The sequence below is a fragment of the Lipotes vexillifer genome, unplaced genomic scaffold (genome assembly GCF_000442215.2).
Source record: "Lipotes vexillifer unplaced genomic scaffold, Lipotes_vexillifer_v1.1 scaffold47, whole genome shotgun sequence".
Classification (NCBI taxonomy): domain Eukaryota; kingdom Metazoa; phylum Chordata; class Mammalia; order Artiodactyla; family Lipotidae; genus Lipotes; species Lipotes vexillifer.
The window spans coordinates 1415457-1442556 of NW_006791298.1; the positions used below are offsets into that span (position 1 = coordinate 1415457).

The window sequence follows — 27100 nt, forward strand, 5'->3', positions numbered from 1 at the left end:
ACCATTTACACAAAATCGGGAAATACCAGACATGTTTGAGATGGAAAGAGTAAATCAGGATAGTTGGAAAAGAGGTTTATATAGGGAGGAAGCCAAGTTGGAAGAGTACTTTGGGGCCAAATGTAGAGACCTTTGAATACCAACCAAGTTTACATTGTGTCCTAGAGGTCAGAAGTTAACCAAATTCTGGTCCATGATAAAGTTTTGCTGAATCTGCTGTTACCTGAGAAAAAATAAGGGCAATATAATGGAATTTTCATAATTCTAAATTTATGAGTTACACTGTTCTGAGATGAATTCCTTCTCAGGGAGATTTTTTTATATTGAAGGTTAAAGATATTCTTTTATAAAATAGTCATGACAAGAGTTTGTTTACTTTCCTTTGACTCTCTCCTTATTGGTCAACAACTATAGATAATTATATACTTGCGAGTTGGGGAATACTAGCGTGAAGAGAGCCTAGAAAAATAAACCTTGAGGAATTTTACAAGTTAGGTTTGAGGTATTCAACAAGGATCTCAATTGGATGGTTGACATTGGGAATAGAAAGGAGGAGATGGGTGGTGCAAGAGAGATAAAGAAAGATAAGAAAGAATTGTGGTGATAATGAAGAAACAGGAAGAGCAGGAGATAATGAGGTCAAATACAGCAAACCAGAGTAAATCCTACTCTTAGTATGCACTTTAAGTAGTTAAAGAGTATGGTTTAGAGTCAGACTACTTAGATAAGATGCTAAGCTTGCTTTAATTTCTTGCAGGTCAAATTTAACTAAGTACTTTATTTATTTATTTATTTTTTTCCGGAGGTACACACGGGCCTCTCACTGTTGTGGCCTCTCCCATTGTGGAGCACAGGCTCCGGATGCGAAGGCTCAGCGGCCATGGCTCAGGGGCCCAGCCGCTCTGCGCCACCAGGGAAGCCCTTAACTAAGTACTTTAAAAGGTGATTGTGAGGAATAAAGGAGATAATGCCTATAAAGCATTTAGCACAGTTCCTAGCTCATAAGAAGTGCTCAGTAAATATTAACTATAATAGTACTTTTTTTCTTAAGATTTTGCTAATTTCTTTTAAAAATTTCTTTTAAAAAATCCTTTTTACATTGGTTAGCAGTTGGAAAATTTGTGATTAGGACAGAGAGAAGGGCTCAGATACAGATTTGGAAATAATCTCTATTGATTTTCATGGAGAGTTTGGCCTCTGTTGACAAATATTGGAGAAGTAAAGGACAATGGGGATGGGATGAATCTGTTAGAGAGGAGGTTATTGGTGAACATATAGCCCTGTATGGTCCATGCAGAAGTCAGATTGGAAGGGGTTCAGGAGTACAGGTTTGGTGCCACAATGAGGACAATGTCCATACTTGCAAAACCTTAGCAGTGGGGCCCTATACATTGTTTTTGCTTATTTTTCAAGCCATATGGCTTTTAAAATGTGTGTGTGGGGCTTCCCTGGTGGCGCAGTGGTTGAGAATCCGCCTGCCGATGCAGAGGACGCAGATTCGTGCCTCGGTCCGGGAAGATCCCACATGCCGCGGAGCGGCTGGGCTGGTGAGTCATGGCCGCTGAGCCTGCGCGTCCGGAGCCTGTGCTCCGCAACGGGAGAGGCCACAACAGTGAGAGGCCCGCGTACCACAAAAAAAAAAAAAAAAAAAAAAAAAAAAAAAAGTTAAAAAATAAAATGTGTGTGTGTGTAGGGATGCACTACTTACTTGGTTAATTAGTTAATAAGTGCTTTAATGAAAAGCAGTCTGAAGAGCTCTTTTATATTATACAATTAAATACTTCAATAAACGTACTAAGTGAAATAATACCATAATATATAAACTACCTGAATAGTAGATTTTAAGAATCAGGCTATTATGTCACTTAAAATTTTCTTATTTCATCAAGGGATCAAAGGTTAAAGGAAAATGACCAAATATTGGCTATTAATCACACACCACTGGATCAGAACATTTCCCACCAGCAAGCAATTGCATTGTTACAACAAACCTCTGGATCTTTGCATCTGGTTGTGGCCAGGGAGCCAGTCCACACAAAAAGCAGCACTTCTACCAGCCTAACTGATGCAAGTCTGCCTGAAACAGTGAGTAGCAAATTTTAAAAAACACTTAATTTTGAATTATGCCTTTGATTTTAAGAAGTGTAAAGACTTTTAGAAAATGTCATTTTATTTGTCATAGTTCAAGAAAGATGATTGTATCTCTGAATGCAGCATTAGCATGTTAAACAAGATATTTCATGGGGGGTTTCGTTTTGTTTTTCAATGTCCTGTGATTCTCCTTGTTTAAGATTATTATTTAACATAGAGGGCAAATTGTAGTATTGGGTATAATTTGGTGAAGGAAGGAATTCCTTGGTGATGTAACCACTTAATTAAGCTGGGAGTTTTTATTAGAGATTTACTATTGAGTTTTTAAATTAAGATTTGGTTATTTGTTTCAAAAACATTTTTTTAAATTATATTGGGTGTTTATGACTAGATTATGGATACTGCACAATTATAGAAGTTTTTCTTTTCATGTAAGGATGTATACTGAACAATTTAAAAGAATAAAAGTTTATGTTCCTTTGGGAGTCTTTAAACTTGCTTTGTAACATTTTACAGATTTCGGCCTGCATCTTCAAAATGCAAGCTAATAAATCTTATTTTCTTATAACACTAAGTGCTAGCTGATTTATTTAATTTCCATTCATTGGACAAAAGAAAAAATAGACTGTGTACAGTACAAGGTCACAACACTAATGTATAGACATTTTCCCTGTTGTAATCAGTAATATTTATATAGCACAGTTTACATAATAAATAGAATGAACAAAGTGGGAAGTTGCTTAGCATAGTGGTTAAGAACAAGGGCTCTGGAGTGAGGCTAAGGTGGGTTCAGGTCCACTTCTTACTTTGTAGGTGAGTCTTACTGGGCAAATGCCTTGGCTTCTCCATACCTCAGTTTTCTCATCTGTTGCTTGGAACTAATAACAGTTTCTAGTTCACACAGATGTGAGGATTAAGTGAGAATGCATGTGAAGAGCTAAACACAGTGCCTAGGGCAGAATAAATACTCTATGAAAATGAATTGCTGTCCCTAATTTAGGCATTTTTAGCAAACATTGTTGCTCTCTGGATACTAGGTATTGTTCCAGGTGTGAATTTATTAAATAGTCCCAATATCTCTGGTTATTTTAACATTTCGTAGTAACTTTCCAATTTAGTGTAATAGAAGAACTAAGTAATAAGTATGCCCTAATGTCTTGAGGGGGAGACTTTTGCTCTGCAGGCGCATTATGTGAATTTATTTATTTATTTATTTTAACATCTTTATTGGGGTATAATTGCTTTACAATGGTGTGTTATTTTCTGCTTTATAACAGAGTGAATCATTTATACATATACATATGTTCCCATATCTCTTCCCTCTTTGTCTCCCTCCCTCCCACCCTCCCTATCCCACCCCTCCAGGCAGCCACAAAGAACCGATCCGGTATCCCTGTGCCATGCGGCTGCTTCCCACTGGCTATCTACCTTACGTTTGTTAGTATATATATGTCCATGTCTCTCTCTCGCCCTATCACAGCTCACCCTTCCCCCTCCCCATATCCTCAAGTCTGTTCTCCAGTAGGTCTGTGTCTTTATTCCTGTTTTACCCCTAGGTTCTTCATAACATTTTTTTTTCTTAAATTCCATATATATGTGTTAGCATACGGTATTTGTCCTTCTCTTTCTGACTTACTTCACTCTGTATGACAGACTCTAGATCTATCCACCTCATTACAAATAGCTCAATTTCGTTTCTTTTTATGGCTGAGTAATATTCCATTGTATATATGTGCCACATCTTCTTTATCCATTCATCCGACGATGGGCACTTAGGTTGTTTCCATCTCCGGGCTATTGTAAATAGAGCTGCAATGAACATTTTGGTACATGACTCTTTCTGAATTCTGGTTTCCTCAGGGTATATACCTAGTAGTGGGATTGCTGGGTCATATGGTAGTTCTATTTGTAGTTTTTTAAGGAACCTCCATACTGTTCTCCATAGTGGCTGAACCAATTCACATTCCCACCAGCAGTGCAAGAGTGTTCCCTTTTCTCCACACCCTCTCCAGCATTTATTGTTTGTAGATGTGAATTTAATGCATACTTCTGATGGAGGCTGCTATTAGAGGAAAAATGCTTATGTCTCTTAGTCTGATTTGTATAATCCTATTGCTGACATCTTCAGTTAGGCCTACCTTTCCTCTCCTTCATCAGAGTCTCTTCAGTTATTCTGGTCACTCTGTGTCCTCACAATCGCATGCTTCACGTTGCTGCTAGATTAATCTTTCTAAACCACTGCTTTGTTCCTGTCGTTCCCTCTTCTAAAACCTTCAGTTATTCCCACTTATCTGAGCCTAGCTTTGCTCTTAAATTTCCCTTTTGCTTGAATGTCTTTTTTCTCTGTAGAGCAATTAAAATGCTACCTTTTCCTTGAAGCTTTCCATAAGTTTTCACTGGATTTGACCTCTTGTCTCTACATTCCTCCCATCTTTATAATATTTTATGTTTCTCTTTTAATTCAGATAAACACATATTTATTGTTTCCTACTAGGTGCTTGGCACTGTGCTAGGTATCAGGCATAGACTGGGAAATGAGACAGTGTGTTTCTGTCCTCTTAGAGCTACAGTGTCCTATGGTCCAATATTCTGTCTTATATTTTAATTGTTTATGTTTTAGTTTATCTCTCTACCGGATTATAAAATCTGTAAAGGCAGGGACCATATGATCATCTTTACGTATCTCTGAGCCTCTAGAAAGTTGACTTGATTAATTGTATGAATATTAAATATTTTGTCTACCTAGTAATTTCTGTATTGGTAAGTGATGAATGTATATGCTTTGCTAACACTTTGCTTCTTACTTGCTATTAATTTGTAGGTTAGTTGGGGCCATATTGAAGATGTTGAGCTCATTAATGATGGCTCTGGATTAGGTTTTGGAATAGTTGGAGGAAAATCGAGTGGTGTAGTTGTGAGGACTATAGTCCCTGGAGGATTAGCAGATCGAGTAAGTTGACCTTCTTTGATTTAATTTTGGTTTTATACAATTTAAATTGTATGGCTTGAAATGTAATTTTATAACATGGGTTACTAGGATATATGTTTCCATGACCAGAATTTAAGTATAGCTAAAAATGTTTTTTTCTGTAACTGTTAATATACACTCACTCTGCTTTATTTTAAAAAGCTCCTAAATCAACATTTTTGGGGGTGGTTTTCTTTTTTTTTGGCCTGTGATTGACAGTCATCTTGATTCTATCAAAAGACAATATTTTTTATTGAAAGGAATCATTAATGGGTATTGTATTCTGAATATCTATATTATTTTCTCCCAGTGTATCTTTCAAGGTCCTAAATGTTAAAATCAGATGGTACAGCGATTACAAACTTTTATCTCAATATTGTTTGTGGTAAATATCACTAGAATTACAAATTTCTGGCATTATAAATAAAAATACTACACTCCATTATTTAGCAGTGTTCAAAATGAAAGTGGGCCATTTAAAAACTTATCAACTGTTTCTGCTTAGTTTTACGTTGAAGAAAATGTTAAATACTACATTGAGTTTTTAAAAAGTAGTTTAGAAATTTGAAGCTACTTAATATAGTAATGAGTTCATATTATATAGACTGTCCATGATAATCAGAATGATTTGTAAATTTTACTGATTAATGTCTAGTCACATGTAAAAATTTATGCCTTCTAAAAAACATATAAAGTAAAAATGAACTTGCTGTGCACATGCAGCTTTGAGGCAAGTTCCTCAGCTCTCTATTTCTAGTCAAGATTGCTCCACCTTGGGTTAGGACTCCGTGCTTCCATTGCAGGGAGCACAGGTTTGATCCCTGGTCAGGGAGCTAAGATTCCGCAAGCCATGCGGCCAGGCCAAGAAAAAAAAAGGTTGCTCTACCTTATACAAATTGTGGAGCTATTAATATTCCTATTATCCTTTCAGCAGCTAAGTGTATTTATTTAGCATAATGCCTCTCAGAGTTTTGTCTGTGGGTCCCTGAGTCTTTTGCAGGGGGTGTACAAGATCAAAACAACTTACATAATAATACTAAGATGTATTAGCCCTTTCACCATGTTGACGTTTGCACTGATGACATGAAAGCAGTGGTAGGCTAAACCTGCTGGTGCCTTCGTGTGAAACAGGGCAGTGGCACACAACTGTACTAGTAGTCATTGCATTCTTCTCCACATGTGCTTGCCACTGCAACAGCAACAATGCCAGTCTCACTTAAGAAAGTGCAATAAAAATGAATTTAAGTAAATATGACCTTTAAGCGCATGTCTTTTTAATACCATATGACAAAATCGGATGTACTGTATAGCACTTCTGTCATGTACTGAAGTATGGCGGTTTACTTGAGGGAAAACATTTGTGAGACAAACTAGCCACGTTTTAATATGGAACAGCATTTTAATTTTTTAAATTTATTTTTTAATTTTTTGCTTTTTTCCCAAAAGTTTCTGAGATCTAATTTTTTGGAAATGCATTATTTTAGTTTCAGGATTACAGCATAATGATTTGATATTTCCATATATTATGAAATAATCACCACAATGCGTCTACTTAACATCCATTACCTCATAGTTAGAAATTTTTTTTTCTTGTGATAAGAACTTTTGAGATCTCTCTTAGCAACTTTCAGGTATACAGTACAGTACTGTTAACTACAGTCACCATGCTGTGGTTTATATCCCTATGATTTACTTATTTTATAGCTGAAAATTTGTACCTTTTGATCTAAGTCACCCATTTTGCCCACCCGCCACCCCCCTGCCTCTGGCAGCCACCAATCTAGAATACCATTTTTATTTTTGAAAGGATAACTGACAAAAATTATGATTATTCAGACTTGGTTATTTGGTAGACAGTTCCTTGAAATGAATGAAGTGAGCCTGCTACCTCAAGGAAAAACAACTGACAGCATTTGTTGCTGATGATAAAATTTGAACTTTCAAGCAAAAATTAGAATTTTGGAAAAATTTGTGTTTTACCATAAGCTTGAAATTTTCCAATATTTAAATTCTGAGTAGATTGTTGGTGATGTTAATAAATATGATTTTTTTATATTGAATAATGTTATATGTCAATATTTAGAAAATCTGCATATCTCTAGGAATCAGTATTTTCTGAAGATCAATGTGTAGTATGGCAAAATAATATATAGGTAAAAAATCCATCCAGAAGTCAAGATTGATCAATAGATTTTAATGAAACAGTATCTGAAAGTTTATTGATGTTGTTTCAGATTCCACATTGCAACTGATCTTTAAGAAATCACCACTTGTCAAGTTTTGGGGTGTTATCAAAGAATAGGCTGAAAGGGCTATTAAAATACTCCCCCATTTTCCAAATATATATCTGATTGAGACCAGATTTTCTTTATATACTTCAACCAAAGCAACATATTGCAATACACTGAATGCTGAAGCAGATATGAAAATTCAGCTGTCCTCTTTTAAGTCAGATATTAAAGAGATTTGTAACAATTTCTTTAAGAATACAACTCTTCTCACAATTTTTTTGTTTTAGAAAACATAACTTTTTAAAATAAAATCAATATGTAAAAAGTATATATTAATATATTACGTATCTTAAATATTTCAAAAGTTTCTCAGTGTTGTTTCCCAATTTAGTTGATATCAGCAGATAACAACAGAGAGAACTACATAAACAAAAGCTCTGAGATCTCAGTAATTTTTGAGATATAATTGACAGACAATAAATTGCACATATGTAAAGTATACGATTTGACATGTATGCTGGCAAGTCTGAAATCTGTAGGGCAGAACAGCAGGCTGGAAACTCAGGCTAGAGTTGACATTAAAGTCTGGACTCTGGGCTTCCCTGGTGGTGCAGTGGTTGAGAGTCCACCTGCCGATGCAGGGGACACGGGTTTGTGCCCCGGTCTGGGAAGATCCCACATGCTGCGGAGTGAGCCCGTGAGCCATGGCCACTGAGCCTGTGCGTCCAGAGCCTGTGCTCCGCAACGGGAGAGGCCACAACAGTGAGAGGCCCGCGTACCGCAAAAAAAAGAAAAAAAAAAGTCTGGACTCTGAAATTTGTATGGCAAGTTGGCAGGGTTTCTGTTATAGTTTTAAGGCAGAATTCCTTTTCCAGGAAACCTCAGTTTTTGCTCATAAAGTCTTCAGCTGATTAGATGGAGCCTATCCATGTTATCAAGGGTAACATTCTTAAAGTCAACTGATTGTAGATATTAATTACATCGACAAAATACCTTCACAGTAACATCTAAACTAGTGTTTGACCAAACAACTGGGCACCAGAGCTTAGCCAAGGTGACACATAAAATTTAATCATGATACCATCTATCACTACAGTCAAGAACATATTCATGACCCACAAAGATTTTCTGTGCCCTTTTGTAATCTCTATTCCTCCATCCTCAATTATTTTTAAGAATGTAAAGGAGTTCTGAGACCAAAAAGGTTGAGAATGCTCGTTATAGGTTCTTCAGAAGACATCTGCAGCACAAAACAAGTAATAATCTTTAAGGATTTTTTTGAAACTTTTTGAAACCTGGAAAGGGATGAGATTGTGGAGTATTTTGGCGTTTTTTCTCACCCCAACCCCCCTCCTTTAGCAATTTTAATAGACTTATTTGCTATAGTAGCATTTTTCAAGATGCAAAGTGGAGTAGTTATTATGAAGAACAAAGGGTAAAATAAATTTGGAAAGCACCAAGTTAAAATCAAATAGATTTCTTTACTGTACATTAATGTACATTATGAATTTTCACAAGAAGAATATGATGTGCAGAGTTTCCCTTTGTGACACTGTTGGTAAAAGCCCACGTCTGATTTTCACCCTTTCCTGGAAGGGATTGTCACTGTTTCAGGTCTTCAGGATGGGGGGCATGTGCCTGTCAGAGTCATAATGGAGAAGCGAGTGTTTATGCCAGATATGGTCATCTGCCTAATACACATTATTCTCGTGTAATCCTCTGAACAGTCATAAATTTTATTCACAAATCATAGATATGGAAACTTAAGAAATTGCCCAAGGCGACGCAACTAAGAAATGACAAAGTCAGGATTGAGCCCACATCTGTTAGATTTACTGCTTAAATCTACTTATACAAAGTTGATCCCGATGTTTTCATTTTCCTGATGTACACCTGTCCAGGGTTGGTCAAGCCTATGAGGGAATTTCCAGCTCTAACAGCAACATTGCTGTTGGTCTTCTCCTGTAGGGAATATGATGAGACCTAAACATAGGGGACAGAGCAGTATTCACTTCTCTCTTCCCCTCATCCCAGCCAAATGGCAGATAAAATCTATTCAGCTAACTCTGCTTTGTTGCTAAATCTTTAGAGTTGTTGCTCACGTAGCCTGATCATAGCTTTAAAATTATTAAAGGGAATATTGCTTTTCATTAAAATGTACTCATATTTTGACTGTTAATGCTCACTGTTGACCATGGCAATCTTCATGGTAAGGGAATATGGATGTCTTAGGTCATTAGTTAGATGTGATTTAGATTGACCATAAAGTGATACCTACATTCTGCTAAAGGGGTTAACTAATACTACTTTCTTTAAAGACTATACAATTGTATAACAGAAAGTTAGAAAAGCAAGTCAGTATTTCTTATTTAAAAGGGTTTCATAAAATAGCCCCTTGTATTTCCTTTTGTGTGCAGATAAGTCAATATGGGGTAGAGTTGAGGGGGCAAAGAATACCTAACTGAGCCTAAAGAAGTATCAGAAATGGACGCATTTGAGGACTTGCTATAAGGAAGGCACTAGGCTAAAGCTTTTACATACGGTATTTTTTTAAGCTAGTTATTTATTTATTATATTTATGGACTTTATTTTTGACTGCATTCGGTCTTTGTTGCTGCACGTGGGCTTTCTCTAGCTGCGGCGAGCAGGGGCTACTCTTCCTTGCAGTGCATGGGCTTCTCATTGCGGTGGCTTCTCTTGCGGAGCATGGGCTCTAGGTGCGTGGGCTTCAGTAGTTGTGGCTCGCAGGCTTCAGTAGTTGTGGCTTGCAGGCTCTAGAGCGCAGGCTCAGTAGTTGTGGCGCACGGGCTTAGTTGCTTCTCCGTCTGTGGGATCTTCCCGGACCAGGGATTTAACCTGTGTCCCCTGCATTGGCAGGTGGATTATTAACCACCGTGCCACCAGGGAAGTACCAAACATACAGTATTGAGTTTAGTGCTCACAACTCAATGAGAGAGGAATTTATTCCCATCTTACTTAAGAGGGATCTGAGATTTAGGTAGGATCAGTAACTGACCTATGGCCCTACAGCTTGATCAAAGTAGTGCCAGCATTTGAACTTGGGTGTGTCTGACTCCAAAGCCTTGTCATTCTGCTGTCTACTGCCTCTACTGTTGTAAAGTAAATGAAGTGGAAAAGTGTTGACTTATACGGGTTTTTTAGAAATGTTTATTGAGACCTGATTACAGTAAGCAATCAGAAAATATAATCAGGGCCAATTCCCTGAATAGGGAAATTATATGGTATTGTGTAAGGGGAGCTAAAAGACCTATCTACCTGTAATCCTTAGGTACTCTCCAAAATTCACAGTGCCTGAAACATCTTCTGAGAATTCTGTTCAGCTATGGCAAAAATTTCAGAATTTTTCAGCAGTTAGAAGTTTTGTTTTTGGTCTTTTCTTTGTGTTTAAATAAATTGATATGGGCAGTGTAAAACTTTTTTGTTTTGCAGAAATCTCTTTTATGTGGTCTGGAGGAATTCTAGGGAAATCAGGTACATTGAGTTACCCTGTTGTCTCCCAAAGGTGATTATTAAAGCACAACCTACTTAAAAGTTGTCATGAATTATTGACTTTTTGGTATCAGGCAATTGTAATATGAGTCCTGTTACCTATCTAGTAACCTTTAATACTAAGAAGGAATGGAACCAACCAAGGATTGGAGAGTAGGCTGGACTATGAGGAATTTTTAGTCTAGAATAATAAAGGCCCAGCTTGAGGCCACTGAACAGTTGGTTATTCCCAGTAATTTTGCTTTGAGTGTGTTTGTAAACTGGTATTTTCCTTAGCCTTAAAAATCATTGATGAGGGCTCTGGAAATATGAGAAGGATAGTATAGATGTACTTACACTTAGTACCTTTAATTCCTTGAGGGAAAGGGCATTTTTTTATGGTTCTAGTAATATAAGTTATATCTTTATAAAAGCCTTGCAATATTCTTACTAGAAGTCAAGATAAAAGAATACCAAATCAAACTAGCCAAGGATCTAAGTTATCCATCTACTGATTTTTTGTCAAAATACAGGATTAGGATTATTTTCCTTTGGAGATTCAAACCTGAGACACTTGCCATGAGGTTGACATTTATTTATTTTTTTCTTTTTTTTAATGTGCATTCTTATTATTTGTTTATTTTTTTAACATCGTTATTGGAGTATAATTGCTTTACAGTGTTAGGTTCTGCTGTATAACAAAGTGAATCAGCTATACAAATGCATACATCCCCATATCTCCTACCTCTTGCATCTCCCTCCCACCCTCCCTATCCCCCCCTCCAGGTGGTCACAAAGCACCTAGCTGATCTCCCTGTGCTATGCAGCTGCTCCCCACTAGCTATCTATTTTACATTTGGTAGTGTATATATGTCAGTGCTACTCTCTCACTTCATCCCAGCTTACCCTTCCCCCTCCCCATGTCCTCAAGTCCATTCTCTACATCTGAGTCTTTATTCCTGTCCTGCCCCTAGGTTCATCAGAACCATTTTTTAATTTTTTATTTTTTTTTTAGATTCCATATATATGTGTTAGCATACGGTATTTGTTTTTCTCTTTTGCCTTTTGATTAAAGACCAATGATAGAAATGTCCTGGAATCAGAAGTGGTAATAATTTCATTTTCTGAGTTGTGGAAGTATTTGATGCCATTTTTTAATTTTCAGAGAAACAAATTTGATTTCTTTCTTTTGTAGCTCAAGCCTGAAATCCTTTAGGTTTTCAAATATGTTTTGAATTGAAATTATCATCTACAACAGCCTATCAGAGAACTTAAAAGTGCAGAGTACTAAATGTTTTTTTAGCCAATAACTGCTAACTTGGATTAAAGTATTTTTCCTTTAAAAAAAAAAACTATATGAATGATACTGTTAGTGTTTTCACTGTAACAGTGTGTTACCCTGTTACATCAGCTATTTTAATTTTTTGCCTTCCATACTATCTTTTCCCGTATGCATAATTTTTTCTCTCTTTTGAAAGAATCTATGGGTTAATAAACTTTTATATTTCACTGTTAAATTAGCATGCTATGACTTTGAATCTTGGCATAGCTATTTGTTGGCTATCATTGACTTATGATTTCTGTTAAAGAACAAAAAGGACTCTATACCTTTTACTTTCCTTCCACAGTAGACAGGTTATGAAAGGAGAATATTGATCAGAAAGTATCAGTAAAATGCAATGTTTGGGGCTGCTGGACTTTTAAAAGCTAGCTGTCATTTTGGTGTCTTTCCTATCCATCTGATTATGATTGTTTTGCACTTATGAATTCCTTAGAACACCTGTTTCTCTGGAATAAGAAAATGTTTGACTTTCAGTGACAGGTGCAAATTATCTACATCATTTTAAATCAAGTTCAGTAATATAGGAAAAAAATAGTGCTTAGGAGGAGACTGTACTTACAGTGAAATGTCCTTTGTCCAAGCCAACTATGAAAACACTCACCATATTCTTTATTCTGTGGTCAGGCCAAACTTCTGTTCAAGAATGGTTTATTCACAGAGGCATCTTACCCTTATTTTTCATCATGAACACTTGACTGTCTCTTAAGTAGTTGCTTGTTTTGTTTCAAGTTTGTTGCATTGATAAAAAATAGAACATCAAATTATCAGTGCTTAAAGTAGAAATCCAGCAATTCTTTGTTCCTTTTTCCACAATAATTTCTTCCTTGCATCTATGTCTTTTCTAAGTCTTTCCAAATGTTTCTGACTTGAATTGCATTTTTGTTTCATGGTTCCTCTTTGCTTGCAGTAGCTTCTAGTGCCTTCTGCAGAATTCACAACAAAGCATATAGTTTTCTACTCACTGTTTTGATCTAACACCTTCTTTCATACAGGTTTCTGCAAAATTGGAGAAAAGGAAGGATGGGGAATAGACTTTTAGTTTTAAAGCCCTCTCTCTTTTGCTCTTTTCCCTCCCTCCCTCCCTCCCTTCCTTCCTTTCCACTTTTTTTCTTCTGAGTTCCATCTGGAACTTACAGATGGTGCCTCCCGGAGCCAGGAGTATGAAGCTTAGAACTGTACTAGCCCAGTGGTCATGGCTCTATTCTCAGGTTGTCCTTTCCCAGCTGCAAAATATCTATTTTCATCTTAATTTTATTTCAAGCTTTTTGACAGTTATAGGAAATTTCTTGGAGAATAGGAAACAGTATATTTATTATCTACTGATATTACTTTGGAGATATCAAAGTATAAGACAAATGACTAAATAAGAACAGGTCTTCAGTGAGACAACTTGGGTTGAACTTTGGCCCTGCCACTTATTAGCTTTGTGATCTTGGTCAATTCAGTCAACCTTTTTGAATCTCGGTTTTTTCATTTTAAAGCTGTCCTTCACTGAAAGAGATGATATACGAAAAGTGATTTTTTTCCTCCTGTAAAGTGCTCTGGTGGTGTAATTTTTCATAACTGGCTCTGTTTACATTTTGGAATCTTTATTGTAGTAAAGATAAGTAAAGAGAATTCAGAGAATTCTGATGAAACAAATTTAGTGAAAATGAAGTGGATCAGCTATTCAAAAATTTCACAAACGAAGGTAGAATGGAACTGATATACTTAAAAAAATTTTTTTTTTATTTCTTAAAATAATTAATTAATTAATATATTTTTGGCTGTGTTGGGTCTTCCTTTCTGTGCGAGGGCTTTCTCTAGTTGCGGCAAGTGGGGGCCCCTCTTCATCGCGGTGCGCGGGCCTCTCACTGTCGCAGCCTCTCTTGTTGCGGAGCACAAGCTCCAGACGGGCAGGCTCAGTATTTGTGGCTCGTGGGCCTAGTTGCTCCGCGGCATGTGGGATTTTCCCAGACCAGGGCTCGAATCTGTTTCCCCTGCATTGGCAGGGAGATTCTCAACCACTGTGCCACCAGGGAAGCCCTGATATACTTTTTTTTTTCTTGTATCTAATCTATATGCCTTTAATTTTTCTTTTTTTTTTTTTTACATCTTTATTGGAACATAATTGCTTTACAATGGTGTGTTAGTTTCTGCTTTATAACAAAGTGAATCAGTTATACATACACGTATGTCCCCATATCTCTTCCCTCTTGCGTCTCCCTCCCTCCCACACCTCTAGGGGGGCACAAAGCACCAAGCTGATCTCCCTGTGCTATGCAGCTGCTTCCCACTACCTATCTATTTTACGTTTGGTAGTGTATATATGTCCATGCCACTCTCTCACTTTGTCACAGCTTACCCTTCCCCCTCCCCGTATCCTCAAGTCCATTCTCTAGTAGGTCTGTGTCTTTTTTCCCGTAGTACCCCTAGGTTCTTCATGACATTTTTCTTTTTTTCTTAGATTCCATATATATGTGTTAGCATACGGTATTTGTCTTTCTGTTTCTGACTTACTTCACTCTGTATGACAGACTCTAGGTCCATCTACCTCACTACAAATAACTCAATTTCGTTTCCTTTGATGGCTGAGTAATATTCCATTTTATATATGTGCCACATCTTCTTTATCTATTCATCCGATGATGGACACTTAGGTTGCTTCCATCTCCTGGCTATTGTAAAAAGAGCTGCAATGAACATTTTGGTACATGACTCTTTTTGAATTATGGTTTTCTCAGGGTGTATGCCCAGTAGTGGGATTGCTGGGTCATATAGTAGTTCTATTTGTGGTTTTTTTAAGGAACCTCCATACTGTTCTCCATAGTGGCTGTACCAATTCACATTCCCACCAGCAATGCAGGAGTGTTGCCTTTTCTCCACAACCTATCTAGCAGTTATTGTTACTAGATTCTTTGATGATGGCCATTCTGTCCGGTGTGAGATGATATCTCATAGTAGTTTGATTTGCATTTCTCTAATGATTAATGAAGTTGAGGATTCTTTCATGTGTTTGTTGGCAAACTGTATATCTTCTTTGGAGAAACGTCTGTTGAGGTCTTCTGCCCATTTTTGAATTGGGTTGTTTGTTTTTTTGTTATTGAGCTGCATCAGCTGCTTGTAAACTCTGGAGATTAATCCTTTGTCAGTTGCTTCATTTGCAAATATTTTCTCCCATTCTGAGGGTTGTCTTTTGGTCTTCTTTATGGTTTCCTTTGCTGTGAAAAAGCTTTGTAGTTTCATTAGGTCCCATTTGTTTACTTTTGTTTTTATTTCCATTTCTCTAGGAGGTGGGTCAGAAAGGATCTTGCTGTGATTTATGTCATAGAGTGTTCTGCCTATGTTTTCCTTTAAGAGTTTGATAGTTTCTGGCCTTACATTTAGGTCTTTAATCTATTCTGAGCTTACCGTTTTGTATGGTATTAGGGAGTGTTCTAATCTCATACTTTTACATGTACCTGTCCAGTTTTCCCAGCACCACTTATTGAAGAGGCTGTCCTTTCTCCACTGTACATTCCTGCCTCCTTTATCAAAGGTAAGGTGACCATATGTGCTTGGGTTTATCTCTGGGTTTCTGTCCTGTTCCATTGATCTATATTTCTGTTTTTGTGCCAGTACTATACTGTCTTGATTACTGTAGCTTTGTAGTATAGTCTGAAGTCAGGAAGCCTGATTCCTCCAGCTCCGTTTCTCGTTCTCAAGATTGCTTTGGCTATTCGGGGTCTTTTGTATTTCCATACAAATTGTGAAATTTTTTGTTCTAGTTCTGTGAAAAATGCCAGTGGTAGTTTGATAGGTATTGCATTGAATCTGTAGATTGCTTTGGGTAGTAGAGTCATTTTCACAATGTTGATTCTTCCAATCCAAGAACATGGTATATCTCTCCATCTATTTGCATCATCTTTAATTTCTTTCATCAGTGTCTTATAGTTTTCTGCCTACAGGTCTTTTGTCTCCTTAGGTAGGTTTATTCCTAGATAATTTATTCCTTTTGTTGCAATGGTAAATGGGAGTGTTTCCTTAATTTCTTTTTCAGATTTTTCATCATTAGTGTATAGGAATGCCAGAGATTTCTGTGCATTAATTTTGTATGCTGCTACTTTACCAAATTCATTGATTAGCTCTAGTAGTTTTCTGGTAGCATCTTTAGGATTCTCTATGTATAGTATCATGTCATCTGCAAACAGTGACAGCTTTACTTCTTCTTTTCCGATTTGGATTCCTTTTATTTCCTTTTCTTCTCTGATTGCTGTGGCTAAAACTTCCAAAACTATGTTGAATAACAGTGGTGAGATTGGGCAACCTTGTCTTGTTCCTGATCTTAGTGGAAATGGTTTCAGTTTTTCACCATTGAGGACGATGTTGGCTGTGGGTTTGTGATATATGGCCTTTATTATTATGTTGAGGAAAGTTCCCTCTATGCCTACTTTCTGCAGGGTTTTTTATCATAAATTGGTGTTGAATTTTGTGGAAAGCTTTTTCTGCATCTATTGAGATGATCATATGGTTTTTCTCCTTCAGTTTGTTAATATGGTGTATCACATTGATTGATTTGTGTATATTGAAGAATCCTTGCGTTTCTGGAATAAACCCCACTTAATCATGGTGTACGATCCTCTTAATGTGCTGCTGGATTCTGTTTGCTAGTATTTTGTTGAGGATTTTTGCATCTATGTTCATCAGTGATATTGGCCTGTAATTTTCTTTCTTTGTGACATCCTTGTCTGGTTTTGGTATCAGGGTAATGGTGGCCTCACAGAATGATTTTGAGAGTGTTCCTCCCTCTGCTATATTTTGGAAGAGTTTGAGAACGATAGGTGTTAGCTCTTCTCTAAATGTTTGATAGAATTCGCCTGTGAAGCCATCTGGGCCTGGGCTTTTGTTTGTTGGAAGATTTTTAATCACCATTTCAATTTCAGTGCTTGTGATTGGTCTGTTCATATTTTCTATTTCTTCCTGATTCAGTCTTGGGAGGTTATACCTTTTAAAGAATTTGTCCATTTCTTCCAGGTTGTCCATTTTATTGGCATAGAGTTGCTTGTAGTAATCTCTCATGATCTTTTGTATTTCTGCAGTGTCAGTTGTTACATCTCCTTTCTCATTTCTAATTCTATTGATTTGAGTCTTCTCCCTTTTTTTCTTGATGAGTCTGGCTAATGGTTTATCAATTTTGTTTATATTCTCAAAGAACCAGCTTTTAGTTGTATTGATCTTTGCTATTGTTTCCTTCATTTCTTTTTCATTTATTTCTGATCTGATCTTTATGATTTCTTTCCTTCTGCTAACTTTGGGTTATTTTTGTTTTTTTCTTCTTTCTTTAATTGCTTTAGGTTCAAGGTTAGGTAGTTTATTCGAGATGTTTCCTGTTTCTTTAGGTAGGATTGTATTGCTATAAACTTCCCTCTTAGAACTGCTTTTGCTGCATCCCATAGGTTTTGGGTCGTCGTGTCTCCATTGTCATTTGTTTCTAGGTATTTTTTGGTTTCCTCTTTGATTTCTTCAGTGATCACTTCATTATTAAGTAGTGTATTGTTTAGCCTCCATGTGTTTGTATTTTTTTACAGATCTTTTCCTGTAATTGATATTTAGTCTCATAGCGTTGTAGTCGGAAAAGATACTTGATATGATTTCAGTTTTCTTAAATTTACCAGTGCTTGATTTGTGACCCAAGATATGATCTATCCTGGAGGATCTTCCATGAGCACTTGAGAAAAATGTGTATTCTGTTGTTTTTGGATGGAATGTCCTATAAATATCAATTAAGTCTATCTTGTTTAATGTATCATTTAAAGCTTGTGTTTCCTTATTTATGTTCATTTTGGATGATCTGTCCATTGGTGTAAGTGGGGTGTTAAAGTACCCTACTATGAATGTGTTACTGTCAATTTCCCCTTTTATGGCTGGTAGCATTTGCCTTATGTATTGAGGTGCTCCTATGTTGGGTGCATAAATATTTACAATTGTTATATCTTCTTCTTGGATCGATCCCTTGATCATTATGTAGTGTCCTTCTTTGTCTCTTGTAATAGTCTTTATTTTAAACTCTATTTTGTCTGATATGAGAATTGCTGCTCCAGCTTTCTTCTGATTTCCATTTGCATGGAATTTCTTTTTCCATCCCCTCACTTTCAGTCTGTATGTGTCCCTAGCTCTGAAGTGGGTCTCTTGTAGATAGCATGTATATGGGTCTTGTTTTTGTATCCATTCAGCCAGTCTGTGTCTTTTGGTGGGAGCATTTAATTCATTTACATTTAAGGTGATTATCGATATGTATGTTCCTATTTCCATTTTCTTAATTGTTTTGTGTTTGTTCTTGTAGGTCTTTTCCGTCTCTTGTGTTTCTTGCCTAGAGAAGTTCCTTTAGCATTTGTTGTAAAGCTGGTTTGGTGGTGCTGAACTCTCTCAGCTTTTGCTTGTCTGTAAAGGTTTTAATTTCTCCATCAAATCTGAATGAGATCCTTGCTGGGTAGAGTAATCTTGGTTGTAGGTTTTTCTCCTTCATCACTTCAAATATGTCCTGCCAGTCCCTCTGGCTTGCAGAGTTTCTGCTGAAAGATCAGCTCTCAACCTTATGGGGATTCCCTTGTGTGTTATTTGTTGTTTTCCCCTTGCTGCTTTTAATATGTTTTCTTTGTATTTAATTTTTGACAGTTTGATTAATATGTGTCTTGGCGTGTTTCTCCTTGGATTTATCCTGTATGGGACTCTCTGTGCTTCCTGGACTTGATTAACTATTTCCTTTCCCATATTAGGGAAGTTTTCAAGTATAATCTCTTCAAATATTTTCTCAGTCCCTTTCTTTTTCTCTTGTTCTTCTGGGACCCCTATAATTCGAATGTTGGTGCGTTTAATGTTGTCCCAGAGGTCTCTGAGACTGTCCTCAGTTCTTTTCATTCTTTTTTCTGTATTCTGCTCTGCAGTAGTTATTTCTACTATTTTATCTTCCAGGTCACTTATCCGTTCTTCTGCCTCAGTTATTCTGCTATTGATCCCATCTAGAGTATTTTTAATTTCATTTATTGTGCTGTTCATCGTTGCTTGTTTCATCTTTACTTCTTCTAGGTCCTTGTTAAATGTTTCTTGCATTTCGTGTATTCTATTTCCAAGATTTTGGATCATCTTTACTCTCATTACTATCATTACTCTGAATTCTTTTTCAGGTAGACTGCCTATTTCCTCTTCATTTGTTAGGTCTGGTGTGTTTTCATCTTGCTTCTTCATCTGCTGTGTGTTTTTCTGTCTTCTCATTTTGCTTATCTTACTGTGTTTGGGGTCTCCTTTTCGCAGGTTGCAGGTTCGTAGTTCCCGTTGTTCTTGGTGTCTGTGCTCAGTGGCTAAGGTTGGTTCAGTGGGTTGTGTAGGCTTCCTGGTGGAGGGGACTGGTTCCTGTGTTCTGGTGGATGAGGCTGGATCTTGTCTTTCTGGTGGGCAGGTCCACGTCTGGTGGTGTGTTTTGGGGTGTCTGTGGCATTATTATGATTTTAGGCAGCCTCTCTGCTAATGGGTGGGGTTGTGTTCCTGTCTTGCTAGTTGTTTGACATAGGGTGTCCAGCACTGTAGCTTGCTGTTGTTGAGTGAAGCTGGGTGTTGGTGTTTAGATGGAGATCTCTGGGAGATTTTCGCTGTTTGATATTACATGGAGCTGGGAGGTCTCTTGTGAACATGTGTCCTGAAGTTGGCTCTCCCACCTCAGAGGCACAGCACTGGCACCTGGCTGCAGCACCAAGAGCCTTTCATCCACACGGCTCAGAAAAAAGGGAGAAAAAGTAGAAAGAAAGAGGATAAAATAAAATAAAATAAAGGTAAGATAAAATAAAGTAATTAAAATAAAAAATAATTATTAAGAAAATAAATTTTTAAAGGAAAAAAACAAAACACAAAACAAAAAAAACGGACAGACAGAACTCTAGGACAAATTGTGAAAGCAAAGCTTTACAGACAAAATGTCACACAGAAGCATACACATACTCACAAAAAGAGCAAAAGGGGATAAAATAATAAATCTTGCTCTCAAAGTCCACCTCCTCAATTTGGGATGATTCGATGTCTATTCATGTATTCCACCGATGCAGGGTACATCAAGTTGATTGTGGCGATATAGTCCGCTGCTTCTGACACTGCTGGGAGGGGTTTCCCTTTCTGTTCTTTGTTCTCACAGCTCCCGGGGTTCACCTTTGGATTTGGCCCTGCCTCTGCGTGTAGGTCGCTGGAGGGCGTCTGTTCTTCGCTTAGACAGGACGGGATTAAAGGAGCCGCTGATTTGTGGGCTCTGGCTCACTCAGGCTGGAGGGAGGGAGGGGTACGGAGTGCGGGGCGAGCCTGTGGCGGCAGAGGTCAGCGTGATGTTGTACCAGCCAGAACCGCGCCATGTGTTCTCCTGGGGAAGTTGTCCCTGGTTCCCGAGACCCTGGCAGTGGTGGGCTGCACAGTCTCCTGGAAGGGAGGTGTGGATAGTGACCTGTGCTCGCACACAGGTTTCTTGGTGGTGGCAACAGCAGCCTTAGTGTCTCATGCCCGTCTCTGGGGTCCGCGCTGATAGACGTGGCTCGCGCCCGTCTCTGGAGCTCCTTTAAGCAATGCTCTTAATTCCCTCTCCTCGCGCACCAGGAAACAAAGAGGGAAGAAAAAGTCTCTTGCCTCTTCGGCAGGTCCAGACTCCCTCCCGGGACAGCTGTGGTGCACTAACCCCTTCAGGCTGTGTTCATGCTGTCAGTCCTCTCCCTGTGCTCAGAAGCCCGAGCCTCAGCTCCCAGCCCCGCCCGTCCCGGCGGGTGAGCAGACAAGCCTCTCGGGCTGGTGAGTGCCAGTCGGCACCGATCCTCTGTGTGGGAATCTCTCCGCTTTGCCGTCTGCACCCCTGTTGCTGTGCTCTCCTCAGTGGCTTCGAAGTTCCCCGCCTTCGCCACCCGCAGTCTCCGCCCGCGAAGGGGCTTCCTAGTGTGTGGAAACCTTTCCTCCTTCACAGCTCCCTCCCAGTGGTGCAGGTCCCGTCCTTATTCTTTTGTCTCTGTTTATTCTTTTTTCTTTTGCCCTACCCAGGTACGTGGGGGGGGGGGGTTCTTTGCCTTTTGGGAGGTCTGAGGTCTTCTGCCAGCATTCAGTAGGTGTTCTGTAGGAGTTGTTTCACGTGTAGATGTATTTCTGATGTATCTGTGGGGAGGAAGGTGATCTCCGCATCTTACTCTTCTGCCATCTTCCTCCTCCTCCCTGATATACTTTTTGATGTATTATGTTTTAAACTTTTCCATGAGTGAAATATACAAACATATAAAAGTATATATAATGTGTGCACATTTTAAATAATAATCACCAATGTACCTATAATCCAGTTTAAGGAGTAGACCATTTTAAATAATAATAATAATGATTACCCATATATATATATCACCAGCTTAAGAAACAGAAGATTGCATATCCTTCCTCTAAACTCATCCAGAGTCATGATGTTAAATACCTTCTATATGCTCATGACTCCCAAATTTAAATGTATAGTCTGGACTTCTTTCCTGAACTCCAGACTTGTATATACAGCTATGTATCTGATATATCCACTTGCAATATCTAATAGGCATCTCAGACTAGACATCTCTAAAACTGAACTCCTGATTTCTGTTCCCACACACCTGTTCCTCTGTCGTCTTTTTTTTCAATCTCAATAGCAACTCTATCTTTCCAACTGCTTAGGCTAAAACCTTAGAGTTTTGATTCCATTTTCCCCTCACATCCCATGTAGAAGCTGCAGCAGAGCCTGTTGACAGTTCACTAGAAATACCTCTAGAATCTCACTTCTCAACACCCCAACTGCTAACCTAGTCCAGGCTCTTGTTGTCTCTTTCTAGATTATTGCATTAGCCTCCTAACTGGTATCTCTGCTTCTATTGTTTTCTCTCCTTTAGTCTATTTTCAGCACAGAGGCTGGAGTGATCTTGTTAAAAATAAGTCAGATCATGTCACTCCACTGCTCAAAACCCTCCAATGACTTTCCTTCCCCCTGGCTCAGAGAAGATGGTCTATACTCCTGACCCCCTGGTAATGCTCCCCTGGGTTCTTTTTTTCAAATAAATTTATTTATTTATTTTTGGCTGTGTTGGCTCTTTGTAGCTGTGCGCAGGCTTTCTCTAGTTGAGGTGAGCGGGGGCTACTCTTCATTGCAGTGCATGGGCTTCTCATTGTTGTGGCTTCTCTTGTTACGGAGCATGGGCTCTAGACGCACAGGCTTCAGTAGTTGTGGCACGTGGGCTCAGTAGTTGTGGCTCGCAGGCTCTAGAGCTCAAGCTTAGTAGTTTTGATGCACGGCCATAGTTGCTCCGAGGCATGTGGGATCCTCCCGGGACAGGGCACAAACCTGTGTCCCTTGCATTGGCAGGCAGATTCTTAACCACTGTGCCACGAGGGAAGCCCTCCGATCGGTTCTTGACTACTCTCCTCTTTGCTCATTCTCTTCCAGCCACACTGACATCTTGCTGTTCCTCAAATGTGTCACTGGGCTTGTCGGCCCTTAGGGTTCTTCACTTTTTGTCGGTGGCCTTTGATCTGACTTTCTTTCCTGATGCCCAGGGCTTTCAGGTCTCGTATGTGGCTATTTTTACCTGGCTCTGGGCCATTAGGCATGAAGTGATACCGTCAAGCAAATGGCCATTTTAAGAATCTGGTTGCTCTTTTCCTTTTGAACTCACCTCCTGTGGCCCTCACCCCTCCCCTTCTTTTTTTTTTTTACAAGGACTTCCTTTTCTCTGTTGCCAATTCAGCTGTTAATTAAAAGTATTATATTTTATTCAGCATTTTTAGATGGCTTCTTTATCAGCCATTTTGCCACGACTCAAGTCTGATGAATTGTTATTAACTAGTGAAGTTAGACCAATGATTTCTCATAATAATTTTCTTTTTTTTTCTTTTTTCCTTGGTTTAAAGGATGGAAGACTCCAGACAGGGGATCACATCTTAAAGATTGGTAGCACAAATGTGCAGGGAATGACCAGTGAGCAAGTTGCACAAGTGCTGAGGAGCTGTGGGAATTCTGTCAGGATGCTTGTTGCAAGAGACCCAGTTGGTGAAATTTCCATAGCCCCTCCTACCCCTGCAGCCTTACCTGTTGCTCTGCCTGCTGTGGCCAACAGGAGCCCTAGTTCTGTGAGTATACAAATTACTCTTTCATCGTAAATTCAGTACTGGGTGTGATTTACTGCAGGATTAGAAATGTTTTCCACTCCAAGTGTCGCATGGGTGTGAGTTGTCTCAGTGCTCAACAGGGAAGCAGAGGAGAGCCCAATTTGTAGACACGAGACAAGTTTGTAGACACTACAAACTAGACACTAGACAAGTTTGATTTTCTTTTTTTTGCCATTTCTCAGGGTTAAGTCATTCAACTTCCCTGAGCCTCAGCTACTCATCTGTAAATTGGAGAATAATAATACCTGCGTTTCTATTTCATAAGATTGGTGAACAGATATCCAGATAGTGGAGGGGAAACTGTAAATACTGGTCAGTGTATGTGTGTTATCACTGATAAGAACAGACTGGCCAAAGGGAATAGACATTAATAATAATAATATTTATTTTGATTATTAACAATCATTACAGTTATATAATAATCATTACTGTTAATCATTATCAAGCACCTGGAATTGTCTAAGTCATCTGAATTTTTCATAAGAATTCTGCAAGATAGGTCTTATCATCCACTTAATAGATGAGGAAATGGAAGTCCAAATAACTTGTTTTAAAGGTCATATAGGTAGTAAGTTACAAAGCTGGGGTTTGAATTTAGACTTTTCTGGTCCATTCCAAGTTCTTTTTTTGGTTTTTGTCTTTCAGTCTTATTAAGATAAAATCGACATACAGCACTTTATAAGTTTAAGGTGTACAGCCTAGTGATAATCACATGAAGTGATTATCAAAATAAGTTTAGTGAACATCCATCACCTCATATACAATTAAAGAAATAGAAAAAATTTTTTTCTTGTGATGAGAACCCAGGATTTATTCTCTTAACTTTCATACATAACATACAGTGCTAATTATATTTATCATGTTGTATATTACATCCCTAGTACATATTCATCTTATAATACAAGGTACAAATGGAATTTTGTACCTTTTGACTGCCTCAATCTGGTCCCCCCATCCCTCAGTCCCAAGCCCTTTCCAACAGTCTCACAGGCTCTGAATCAAGAGATAATAAGGCAAAAGGAAAGAAATAGTTTTTAAAAGGACAAGCCACGAAGAAGAAAAGAGAAGTGATTACGGTGAGAAGGGGGTGGGAAGCCACCTTTCAAATTCATTTGAGGAACCATTCGGTGTCTTCCGGAAAGGGTTTCCCTACTTGGAACCGTGTGAGTGGAAGTTTTCTGTCGGAGATATTAGAATGATTTTTGTTTTCTTCTCCAAACTAGTTAGAACCATTTTCTTTTCCAAACTAGTTAGAACCATTTTCTTTTCCATCCATTCTTCTGGTTTTCTGAAGCCTTCTACTTTGTAATGAGGGACTAGTGTAGCTGTGTGATAAGTGAGAATTTGATGCAATCAGTTATTTACTTTCTATTATTAATGGTTTGAATTGAAAGCAAGGTATTGTGTTTTTAGACACATTACTCTTTTACAGAAATATTTTAAATTAGAAGACAAGAATGATAATCAGTTTTAGGTCAATATTTTTTGCTTACAATAGTTAGGCTTACCATTTGTTTCTAACTTTTTCTTTAAATTCTTTCAGATACAAATTTATGCTGAGTTTTTTCTAAGTGGCTGTATTAGTTTTCTCTTGCTGTATAACAAATGATCACAAACTTAGTGGCTTGAAGCAGTACCCTTTGTTGGTCCACTGTTCTGTAGGTCTGAAGTCTGGGTGAGCTTTGTTGGGCTCTTAGAGTCTTACAAAGCCTAAATCAAGGTGTTGGCCTGGCTGGGCTCTTATCTGGATCCTCTGGGAACAGTCCATTTCCAAGCTCTATCATATTATTGGCAGAATAGTTTCTTGTAGACATAGGACTGAAATCTCTGTATTAATGGCTGTCAGCTAAGGACCTCTTTCAGCTCCTTAAGTCCCCCTGTGCTCCTTCTCACATGACCCCTCCTTCTTCAAACCACAAGTCCAGTCCTTTTGCTTCAAATCTTTTTCACTTCCCTTTCTGCCATCAATAGGAGAAAACTCTCTGCTTTTGAAGGGTGCCTGCTTAGATTAGGCTTATCTGGATAATCTCCCTTTTCCATGATATAAACACAGGAATGGCACCAGGGATCAAAAGTCATAGAGACAATCTTAAAATTCTGCGTACCACAGGTGCTCAGAAAATACTTGACAAACCATGCACAAATTGACTATGTACACAAGCTAGATAACTAAACGTTATATATAATTAAAATTATTTTTTGCTTTCAGCACAATTCTACTCTTTTTGAAACTTATGATGTTGAACTCATTAAAAAAGATGGACAGAGTCTTGGAATTAGAATTGTTGGTTATGTTGGAACCGCTCAGACAGGTAAATGAATCATTTCTATTTTACATTTGGAAATAATTGTAAAGGATGTTAAGGTTTCTAGAGAGTAAAATATCTGCAGATTTTAATTTAAACATTGAACAATAAAACCATGAATCTGTAATAGCAACCAATTACAAAAAATGATTAGAGAATCACAGTTTTATCTCAGTAGTTTTATAGCTGGCTCGATAGTCATTAACAAAATAATTTAATTTATCCAACATAGTGTATAACATTTGAATTGTACCTCCTCTTGTTTCCAAGATAGATATATTTTGAATATTGAGACTCTTGCACATTATGACATTTTACATGTGATAAAGTAAAATGATTACTGCATATATTTCATATTGTGAATGTCAAAAAAGTATTACTATTATGTTTAATTACCAAAAGAAGATAAAACACATGCTTTGATTAGAATTATTTTTCTTTCATATAAAGGTAATACATTGTAAGAATAAATGCATGGCCCAAGTATCTCTGAATAGTACTCCCTGAACCCCGACATACAAAACTTTGGTAACTTTCACTGTAAGAGTTACTCTATTATGATAAGAAATCACTACAGTAAGGAAAAATAAATCTTTTTCACACATATTTGCTAGTAAGATGAAAAGTTAAAGTTATGAAATGTTCTAGTTTTTTAAAAATTGCAAGGTTACAGAGTTAATTTTTTTTAAAGTTATTATTTTGCATATTTACAGCAGGTGGAAACATTAAAAGTGCTAATATATTCAAAGTCCTGAATGAAATTCATGTCAGACCACCTTGTGCTATTTTAGCCTAATGAAATAACTGTTTTCCCTTTAGATTTTTCTAAGTGCCATCATTTTTAGGTTCAGAATTTAAATGAGTTCTAAAGAGCTAAGTATGGATTGTATAATAATGTTGCAAAAAATAATGTACTGAGTAGCTCTTAATATGCTTTCTGGTTAGAGAAATCATAAACTTGTGGTTTATGAACCTTTATTACATTAAGTTTTCAAGTTGTAAACCTAGTGATATACATGCAGAGTAAAATGAAGTGAATGATAGATAACTGAGAGAATTTGATGTTTATGTTACTGAATAAGAAAAGAATCATTTTACTTCTTTACCCTCAAAAGAAGCTTTTGGGACTGGAGCAAGGGCTGGGGGAGCAGTGTTGAATCCAAACACTAGAACATTTTATAACTCAATATGCTTTTTAAACATGTAGTCTTTCAAAATAGTTTTTGCTTTATTCCATTCATTGGAACTTTTGAGCAGGTGCTTTGCTTAGTTTTGGAGGGAGTAGAAAAATGAATATAAGGAAAGTCTATTCAGGGAGATAAACATGTAAATAACTCAGTTGTTTGAGGATAAATGAAATGTATGTGTTATCAGAAATGCAAGCAAACTATCATCATATAGCAGATGAAACACTCATTATGACAGAGGGAAATGGAGAATTCACAAAGAAAGAGGCAATTGTACTAAGCATGGAAAATGAGAAGGATTTAGATAGAAGGGTTGAGATCAGCAGGCATAAAAA

The 27100-nt window shown here is 37.7% G+C and overlaps 1 protein-coding gene across 1 annotated transcript in view; it reads left to right on the top strand.

Annotated features, from left to right (window-relative positions):
* The window catches only part of PATJ (PATJ crumbs cell polarity complex component), a 357124-nt gene that overhangs the window by 19130 nt on the left and 310894 nt on the right, over positions 1-27100 (top strand). Inside the window, exons 6-9 of the mRNA XM_007464279.1 lie at positions 1890-2085; positions 4913-5041; positions 23015-23233; positions 25482-25584. Coding sequence (XP_007464341.1) covers positions 1890-2085; positions 4913-5041; positions 23015-23233; positions 25482-25584 — 647 coding nt within the window. The remainder of the gene's footprint in view (positions 1-1889; positions 2086-4912; positions 5042-23014; positions 23234-25481; positions 25585-27100) is intronic.